This window comes from Microtus pennsylvanicus, chromosome 2, assembly GCF_037038515.1.
Source record: "Microtus pennsylvanicus isolate mMicPen1 chromosome 2, mMicPen1.hap1, whole genome shotgun sequence".
Classification (NCBI taxonomy): Eukaryota; Metazoa; Chordata; class Mammalia; order Rodentia; family Cricetidae; genus Microtus; species Microtus pennsylvanicus.
The window spans coordinates 5329296-5338693 of record NC_134580.1 but is presented as its reverse complement, the minus strand read 5'-3'; the positions used below and the strand labels follow the sequence as shown (position 1 = coordinate 5338693).

Below are 9398 nucleotides of genomic sequence, written 5' to 3'. Positions count from 1 at the left end.
ATGGATGGGTTGAAGGATGGGTAGCTGGACAGATAGATGGGAACTCTGCTCAGCCTCTGTCTTCCTTAGAAAGCCATCTATCTTTTATTCAACAGTATTTCATCAGCTCATGATGGAGGAAGGTCATTGGCTAATAAAGAAACTGCCTTGGCCCATTTTATTGGTTAGAACATAGGTGGGTGGAGTAAACAGAACAGAATGCTGGGAGGAAGAGGAAGTGAGCTCAGAAGCCATGCTCCCCTCTCCCGAGCAGACATGATGAAGCTCCGGCCCAGGATGGACGTAGGCTAGAATCTTCCCAGTAAGCACACCTCGGTGCTACACAGATTATTAGAAATGGGTTAAGAGGCTGAAACTAATGGGCCAGGCAGTGTTTAAATGAATACAATTTGTGTGTTGTTATTTCGAGTAAAGCTAGCCGGTGGCGGGAGCTGGGTGGCAGAACGCAGCCTGCAGCTCCTTCAACAAGCTCAAATTTGGTAGAGCGACCAGTGTGGGGCTCAAAAGATACATAGATAAATGAAGCAGACCCTCTGATACCCCATAAAATCCCCCCCAAAATTTTAAAATTTATTTTTATATTTGTTTTTTGTATATGCACACACAGAGAGAGAATTCAGAGGACAGCTTGCAGGAGTCTGTTCTCTTCTTCCACCATGTGGGTCTTGAGGATGGGACTCAGATCCTCAGGCTTGGAGGCAAGTACCTTTAACCACTGAACATCACCTCCGTAGCTCCTGAATAAGGCTTTTGAGAACATGAGTTTGGACTCACTAATATCAAATGCCAGCTGTGTTATTCATCCTGGGGCCCATGTCGGTGTTTGCCCTGAGGACTCTTGGAGAATTGCAAGAGCCAGGCAAAGAGAAGGGGGGCTGGGCCTGGCAGAATCTGGGAGCTCTGGCAGCTACCACCTTGCTGGAAATGCCACATGAGGCAGCAAGGGGAGCTGAGTGGTAGGAGATCCCAAGGCAAGACAAGGGGCTAAGGGCTTCATGGAGCATGGTAGCACAACCTTCCAAAGGGAACAGGGAGCAGGCCCAGAGCTGGACCCAGACTCAGAGACTTGTCTGTGGTTCAGCAGCAATTGCAGACCCACGGTGGCTCCTTTTTACCACTTCCGGCTCAGTTTGGGGTGACTGGAAGTAAGCGGAGGGCTTCATGTTGGCTTAGTGAGTACAATGGTTAGCCACAAAGGCCAAGGATCTGAAGATCCTTGGGTCTTTCTAAAAGGAAAGAAAGTTGTCTTCTGACCTCTACAAACATGCTGTGGCACACATACACACATGCATGTGCGCGCACACACATGTAGTAAAAAAGAAAAGCAGTCGGAAAGTGATAGGAGACTTCTGGGGGCCAGCTGGATGCCTGTGCCCAAGCTTAGAAACATGGCAAGTCCCCTTGGGCAGCAGACGGGGAGAATTAACTTTCAGCTGCTGGCAGTGGCTGCTGGCAGTGGCTTCAGTGCCCTTTCGTGGGCTTGTGCAAGCCCAGACAGTGGCCTGGCGGGTCCCCGTTCCCCACCCCCTATTGCCCCAAGCTGTCCTAGCTCCCCACAATGGCACTTGCCTCAAAATAGCTGCCCATGTGAGGGCAGAGAAAGGCAGAGATTAGACCCCTGGGGGGTTGAGGAGGGAGGCAGGAGGAGCATGTGGTACTCAGTGATCCTGGCCAGAATAACATCGGGAAGGTATAAAAGCCCTCCAGGACCAGGTGGCCTCAAACCACAACTGACAGCCGGCCCACACTCACTCCTTTCGGCTCACTCCTCTGGTCCTCTTCAGAAGCTGCCATGGGGCTCAGTGACGGGGAGTGGCAGCTGGTGCTGAATGCCTGGGGGAAGGTGGAGGCTGACCTTGCCGGCCATGGACAGGCTGTGCTCATCGGGTAAGAGGGAGAGACCCCCCATCCCGCCACCTGTCCCCTAAGATTACCAGCGTATGGCTGCAAGGTGGAAGTTGGCAGGGTAGACCAGTTGGCTGCAATAAAGAGCTCAGATTTCACTTGATTCTAAGTGCTGGGGCCTGGAGTGAGGAAAGGAAAAGGGGACCCATCCAGCCCAACTGACGTCAGCAGCTGGAATGAGCTTGAGCGCCGAGAAGAAGCTTATTATGGCAGATGGCCAGAATAATGAAAGCCGAGGGAGGGCTTGCCCACTCGTGAGAACTGGAAGCTTGCAGCAAGTGGTTGCCTTCTACTGCAAGGATCTCCTAGATAAGCCGAGAAAACCCGAGATTCTGAGTCTGGGCAAGTGAAGGGTGCTGAGGCTTGTACGTGGGACCTCACTTGCCATGCCTCACCCAGAGGCTGGGGCTCTTCCCTGGACTCTGGGCTTGGCTGGCTCAGAAGCCCAGTGGGATATTCATGAGCAATATTTTGGCTCTGGGAGGAGGTGGCCCTGTTGCTATCAGCCCCAACAATGTCCTTGAAGCTGTAATTTGGAAATGAATTCCTTGCTACTTTTGATCCAGGGTGAGTCTTCCTCCTGATCCCAATGGTCTTGCATACTCCCTCGGCCCCTGTCCATTGCTAGCCCCTCAGCTTGGGGGCAAGGTCATCTGAGGTCAGAGCCCTTTGGGCAGCCACACTAGAAGGAGGCTGGGCAGCTGCTGGAACCCCTGGTTCTTCCTGCTTGTCTTTCTTCTCCAACTGCTCCCCCACCCCGCTTCGGTGCTGGGACTACAGGCCTATTTGACTGGACTAACCCCTACCCCAAGTTAGCATCAATCCTAGGCCACAGATTTCCTATGTGACCTTGGACAAGTTGTTTCCCTTCTCTGAGACTGCCCTGGGACTCAGAGTCTCTGTTATCCTTTGTTGTGGACAGCAGGTTATTGGGGGCCAGAGTAGGTAGAAGAAAGTCTTGCAAGATCCCAAGGCTGCCAGGCCCTGGGCAGTGACTTGGGGCTTTGAAGGAGACTCGGGGTATTGTATAATCAGAGAGATATACTTTCTTTCCCAGGGGAGTAATGGAGGCCTGCCAGGAACCAGGGCCAGGTGGGACATCATGCCCAGGGCTGCTGACCCTGAAGAGCCCCCAGTACATGTCATGTCTCAGACTTGGGTCACGGGGCCACACCAGCTATTCCAGCCTTCTCCGGTTGTGGGTGCAAGAAGGTGGCCTCCCAGGGAGTATTGCCATCTCTCAGGGTAGCAAGTGTCCCATGGACACTGGGCTCCTGGCCTGTCCCAGATACCAACCCCAGCCTCGTCTGCTGACCTCAGCAAGGTCATGTCTCTAAGTGCCCTAGCAGGCCTAAGCTGGAAAACACAGCGCTCTAGAACTAGGAGATCCAGCCGCTAGCAGAGCTGTGGGCTCCAGGTGGAAGGGGCTGGTTGCCCCAAAGCCTCAGCTCTTCCTGTCTGGATCTTTTCTGGTTCATTCAAACCTGCATTTTTCTTCTTCTTCTTCTTCTTCTTCTTCTTCTTCTTCTTCTTCTTCTCCTTCTCCTTCTCCTTCTCCTTCTCCTTCTCCTTCTCCTTCTCCTTCTCCTTCTCCTTCTCCTTCTCCTTCTCCTTCTTCTTCTTCTTCTTTTTTTTGGTCTTTTAAGATTTTTCTTACTTGGTTTGAGTATTTTGCCTGCATGTTTGGATGTGCACTACATGCATGCAGTGCCCAAGGAGGCCAGAAGAGGGCGCTGGATCCCTGGAACTGCAGATGGTTGTGAGCCACCACACATGGGAACTGAACCCCATTCCTCTGGTAGAGCAACAAGTGCTCTTACCTGCTGAGCCATCTCCCCAACCCCTATGATGTCATTTTTGTTAGGGAAAGGATTTAGGAGCCAAGAAAGGTTTGGAAAAACTTCTAAGGAAGCAACATCTCACATAATGCCAGAACCGACTCACAGAGTCTGAACCAGCCCGTGTCAGTGCCATGGCGCCCCTAAGAAAGACTCCAGGTGGTGATAGTGGTGGTGAAGCTGGAGACATAGAGGAGAAGGGAGTCTCACAGACAAGCCCCTGTGTCACGAACACCTTTACGAGCTCATGTATTATATCTAACCGAGAGGTTTGGCATCTTGTCCCAAATCACATAGGCAGTAAGAATGTGGATGGGATACAAATCCATGCCACTTGGCTGGAGTCCATGCTCTTGGTGACCCTCCTAGCTACCACCCCACGTACTCCTAGGCTGGGCTCTGATTGGGCGGCAGTGTAAAGGCCAACAGAGAGGCAGCCTCCCTTCTCTGACCAGCCTGTCCTCTGAGCCTGGCCACCTGGAAACAGGATGAAGAAAGGAACCCCAGAGTCAAGGAAATTCAAGGGCATGGGCTCTGGGCCACTACAGGGACTCCACCTGTGGAGTTCAGGGGTCAGAGAACCAGGTGACTATATGGGGCCTGTACCTCTCCTCCTGCGAAGTGAGCAAGCCTCGTCCTCTTCTGCCTAGGGCTGGGGAATGGGGAGGCTGGGGTAAGCCTTCTAGAAATCACCTAAACAACCATATTGGTTTGCATTCAATGAGCCAAGACTCAGAAAGGATGAGTGGCTATTTCGGCATCACACAGGACTCTGGGACAGAGCCAGAACTAGAATGCAGTATCTCTAAAAGCCTAAAGCCTCAAGTTCCTGTTCTTGCTCTCCTCGGGCCCCATCCAGCCTGATGACCTTGGGCTCACTGGTGGGTGTCAGGCTACCCATCTGTCAGCAGGAACTCAAGGATCATTGTCGCTAGATAATAATAGTCAGAGACCCTGGACAAGGTGCCAGAGACGAGCTGTCAGTGACGCACACGGCTGTGGATGGGCTCCCGGGGTGCGGCTGGGACACAACCACGGTTGGGGACAGACCCGTCAATCGTCATGGCACCAGCTTGTGTGCCTGGCTCTCCACACACATGAAGAACAGACTTGTGCGTCTGTGTGTATGTGCTTCTGCGAGCATGTGTGGTGTGTGGAGGGCGTGGGTTCGTATGTTACCGTTTACAAACAGGATGCCTTTGTGTGACTGTGATAGGGCTCAAGTGGTCACCCAGAAGGTGAAGGGGGAAAGCCCTGCAGGACGTTCAGGCCTCCTGTGCCTCCATTTCTACATGCTTGCTAACATCAGGCTCTCTTAGCGGTGTGCTGTGGTGATGGCTGCCTCCCTGAAGAGCAAGTAGTGATTCCTGGGCATTCCTGAGTCTGTGCAGCTGGAATGGGCACATCAGGGGCCCCTGTGGTCAACAGAGCTGATGACTGACACAGTGAAGTGCTTGAGTGGTGGGAAGGCCTGTCTGCAATGCATGACCACGGATGAGGAAGGGGGACATAGACATACCCCGGTGGCTGCATCAGGCACCCATCCACTAGGGACGTGGGACTATCCCCGCTGTGGGACATCGCGCCCTTATTGTCCTGCACTGAAGGGGTTCTGCACTGAGAGGCAGAGCCCCCAGGCTCCCTCTGCTGGCTGTGCACTAAACCCCTCAGTTCCTCCTCTGTGGCCTGATGCAATGGCAGACTCTGCTTCAGGTGTACTGTGGGGATTGGGTGAATTTGCAGGTAAGACCCGTAGTGTTTTACACGAGTGTGTCCTCTGTGCAAACCGCAGGTGGCGTTCGTGCTCTCGCTCAAATCTCAGGAGCCACCACCCGTCCCTCGCTGTGGTCCTAACCAGACTGGCAGGCCTGGAAGGGGGACTGGAACAGGGAGGAGCACCAGCACCCCCACACACACCCAGGCCCCATTGGTCCCATGGGGAAATGGGGCACCACGAGAGAAGAGCTGGGGCATCAGCAGACCACAAACTCGGGGGACTGTGGAGGGAAGTGACTCTTCAGTAGCCAGACCTAGCTCTTGGGTTGGCTGAAGCAACTTGGTGTCCTGGTCACAGGAGACCCTCCCCATGGGACTGTTGGGCAGGGGCCATGGGGACCAGGTGCTTCCCACACGGCTTGATACACAAAGAGGAACGTACGTGCGCATAGACACGGTATCAGGATAACGCAGAGCCTGGGCAGCCAAGGTCACCCTGATAAACACGTCAGGGTGGGGCTCTAGGGGGGACCGGATGAGAATTCTATTACTGTCAGGCTCCAGTTTTGAGATCTGATGCCCACTTGTTGTGACCCAGGGCAGGCCAGTGCCTTTGATGGTGTTTCATTTGTCCCCAAGTGGATCAGGGATTGGCCTCATCTGGGAAGGGCAGTGGTCCTTGCGGCCCTCACCGTCTTCCTAGAGCAGGGCTTGGGTCCCCGACTGGAAGAGGCCAGAGCTCCCAGGGTGGCAGGCAGGAGCAGCTATGGCCTTTGGTGGGTCACTTTGCCATCATCCTTAGAAAAGGAGTGAGGGAGGTTCTGAAGTCTACGCTGGGATAGGGGGTGTCTCACGGCAGTCACAGCTGGCCAGAGGTCCTAGACCGGGGTAGCCTTCTGAGTCACCCAGATCCAGCGGCTGCCTGGCTTCTCTGCACACCAGCCCTGAGATCCTGCTGGGGACCTTCCATTTCAAAGTCCGTCCCTGTCTATAGGATACGAAGCACGTGGAAGACAAGGAAGGGTAGGTGTGAGCCCTGCATAGAGCTGACATACGGGTGCTGAGCCCCAACACACCCCACTCTCTGGGTAACAGAGAAAATGGGGTGAAGATGCAGAGACGTCACTGCCCTTGCCCTCTCAGTGACCAGGAGAAGAAGAGGGTGAGGGTACCGATGATAACAGAACAGCAGGCATTTATCCCGCATGCACTGCGCCCGACACTCGATGGGTAAACGCGTTTGACCTGTTAGATCAGGTCATGTCACCTCCATCCATAGGGAATACTGAAGCAGGGAGAGGTGTGGTGCACCCCACAACTGGGAAGAAACACAGCAGGAGTCTAGTCCTTCAGACTCTACCCGTCTCACTCCATCCCTCCTGGTCCCTTAGGCTGTTTAAGGCTCACCCTGAGACCCTGGATAAGTTTGAAAAGTTCAAGAACCTGAAGTCCGAGGATGATATGAAGGGCTCGGAGGACCTGAAGAAGCATGGCTGCACAGTGCTCACAGCCCTAGGTGGCATCCTGAAAAAGAAGGGACAGCATGCTGCAGAGATCCAGCCTCTGGCCCAGTCACACGCCACCAAGCACAAGATCCCCGTCAAGTACCTGGAGGTAGGTGGCCACAGCGCAGGGCAAGTCTCCGAAGGCATATATCTAAACCCCAGCTCAGTAGCTCTATGGGAGTGGCCTGGTTGCTTCCCACTAAAGCAGCCACTAGACATATGGGGAAACTGAGGCACAGACTGCTCATGCAAGTCACAGAGGCAGGATTCCCACTTGGGAGCCAAGGGTACTTCTGTTTTCCAATGCATGCCTGCCCCCACTCCATGGTGGTCCAGCAAGCAGTTGTACTGTGACCTGGAGAGAAGCCAGACAAGGAGTCCCCAGGGGTCCTCTCAGTCCCCATTTTGGAGCTGGAGTCCCAGGGCAGAGCGGGGTCAGGCACAGGACTCTCCCCACTCCCTGATGCTGGGCTTGGTTCTGCAGACCCAAGCCCCACTATCTTTGCTGTATCTGTGAGTTGTGGGGCAGACTTAACAGGGGTGTGTTTACAAAGGAGCCCTGTGCTCCTTTGTGTCCCTGTGTCCCTCAGTGCCTCCTTCTGCTGTGTCCCACTCCCATGTCTGCTTTGTCACTTGCACATGAGGGCCTTGTGGAAATGATCAAAACAGGAGTTGCACCCCACTCCTGAGCTATCAGGGGCCTGTCCACAGTCCCTGGGACCAACCGTAGCTTATTGTAAATGATGAGCAGCTGGTAAATCTGCTGCATGACCTCGACCAGGCCACTTGGTCATCTCCTCAGTAAAATGCCACCACTTGCTTGGTATGAGCTCTCATGGGCTGGCTGCTGGGTGGGCAAGCATCCTGAGCTCCAGAGGTGAAGTGGGGGGGGGGGGGCTCAAGTAACACCCCCTGGGTTCAAGTGCCCTTCCTGGCTGTGATTTCAGGGTGTGCTATGTAGCTGAAGTCTCTGACACACCTCTCTGCCTTAGTTTCCCCATCTACAAAGCAGGGATGGTGGTCGTGCCTGCCTCCTATTGGTAGGGGGGCTTAAAGGAGTTGGCTCACAATGATTGCACAGAATGGCACCTGGGACATCATAAGGGCCCAGGAAACGGCTCTGGAATAAAGAGGAGGGCAGTGGGTGGGCACCCTCGGCTCCTGGCTGGCTCAGCCCCTGGACTTGCAACCTCTTGTCCCCTCCTTGCAGTTTATCTCAGAAGTCATCATCGACGTTCTGAAGAGCAAACATTCCGACTTCGGAGCAGATGCTCAGGGTGCCTTGGGGAAGGCCCTGGAGCTGTTCCGGAATGACATTGCCGCCAAGTACAAGGAGCTGGGCTTCCAGGGATAAGCAGCCTGCTCCCACTGCCCGGCCCCCCAAGCTGGGACCCAGTGCCATGTAGCAAGTAGAGTGTGCAGTGTCCTAGGTTAGCAGAGAGCAGGAGAGGAGAACGCAGCACGGCGTCCAGGCAACTCACCCACACCCCTGGGGACAGGGCTCCAGGTGGTACCACCTGGGACCCGGAGGTGCAAAGAGGCCTCTGCTTCCTCAGTTCTGTTAGGCCATGCTCAGTCCTCCTGTTACCTAAGTCCCAACCCACTTCCTTCTGGTTTCAGGGAAATCCCTCTTCCCACTGGCACATTTGATCCCAAATCCAACTCACTGACTGCCAGACCCTGACAGTTGAGGTGGAGGGTTGCTTAGCAGGAGTGGAGGGTAAAATGGAGGCCACAGGCATCTGGACGTCTCCTGCCACTCAAGTTCCCACTGACCCACCTTGTTTCAATAAAACACCCTGAAACTCCTCATTTGTTGTCTCTGCATGGTGCTTTTAGCCCGTCTAGCAAGGGAAACACCCACAAGCATCCTGGGAAGAAACGGGAAGGTGTGTTCTGGGATTGCAGGCAGACAGAGAGGATGCTGGACAAGCCCCTTTTGCCAGTCACCTCTCAATGGCAGGCACACACCGGGCTACAGCGGAGACGTGGGTTTCTTCTCCCCTCCTGTGTTTGGGTAGTATCTCCCAGCTGTCTGTCCTCTTTATGGCCAGAAGGTCAGCAGCTGCCACTGTTGGCTGCAGGCCCTGTCCTGGGGTCAGAGTCCCTGTTGCCTTCCAGGCCACTGTTTGGATCTCAGCTCTGCTACTTCCTGGCTGGGTGACCTTCTCACATTTCCTCCGCTGTTGGATCCACAGTGACATCTCCCCCCTGTAGCCTGCCCTGGGCACCTGGCACTGATCCCCACATTGCCAAGGTCAACTGGTCCTGCTTACATTGCCACCATTATGACACCGATTGGAGCCCAGATAGGGGCCCTTCCTTCCCTGTCCCTGCACGATGGAGCGTGTGAGCCTCACCAAGGACCCTGGAGCAGGCCTGTTCCTGGGGCTGATACAGTCAGAGCCCAATCAGCCAGGCTCAGCCACCAGTG

At 54.5% G+C, this 9398-nt stretch overlaps 1 protein-coding gene across 1 annotated transcript; it reads left to right on the top strand.

Annotated features, from left to right (window-relative positions):
* The first annotated feature begins 1708 nt into the window (after window positions 1–1708).
* Mb (myoglobin) lies at window positions 1709–8776 on the top strand. Its single transcript, XM_075959734.1, has 3 exons — window positions 1709–1887; window positions 6851–7073; window positions 8175–8776. Exons 1-3 carry the CDS (start codon window positions 1793–1795, stop codon window positions 8316–8318), a joined length of 462 nt encoding a protein of 153 aa, XP_075815849.1. The 5' UTR covers window positions 1709–1792; the 3' UTR covers window positions 8319–8776.
* The last annotated feature ends 622 nt before the right edge of the window (window positions 8777–9398 follow it).

Coding starts and splice junctions, on each gene's coding strand:
- Mb (XM_075959734.1), top strand. CDS start 1,793: ATGGGGCTCAGTGACGGGGAGTGGCAGCTGGTGCTGAATGCCTGGGGG. Junction 1,888..6,850: donor GGACAGGCTGTGCTCATCGG/GTAAGAGGGAGA, acceptor CTGGTCCCTTAG/GCTGTTTAAGGCTCACCCTG. Junction 7,074..8,174: donor TCCCCGTCAAGTACCTGGAG/GTAGGTGGCCAC, acceptor CCCTCCTTGCAG/TTTATCTCAGAAGTCATCAT.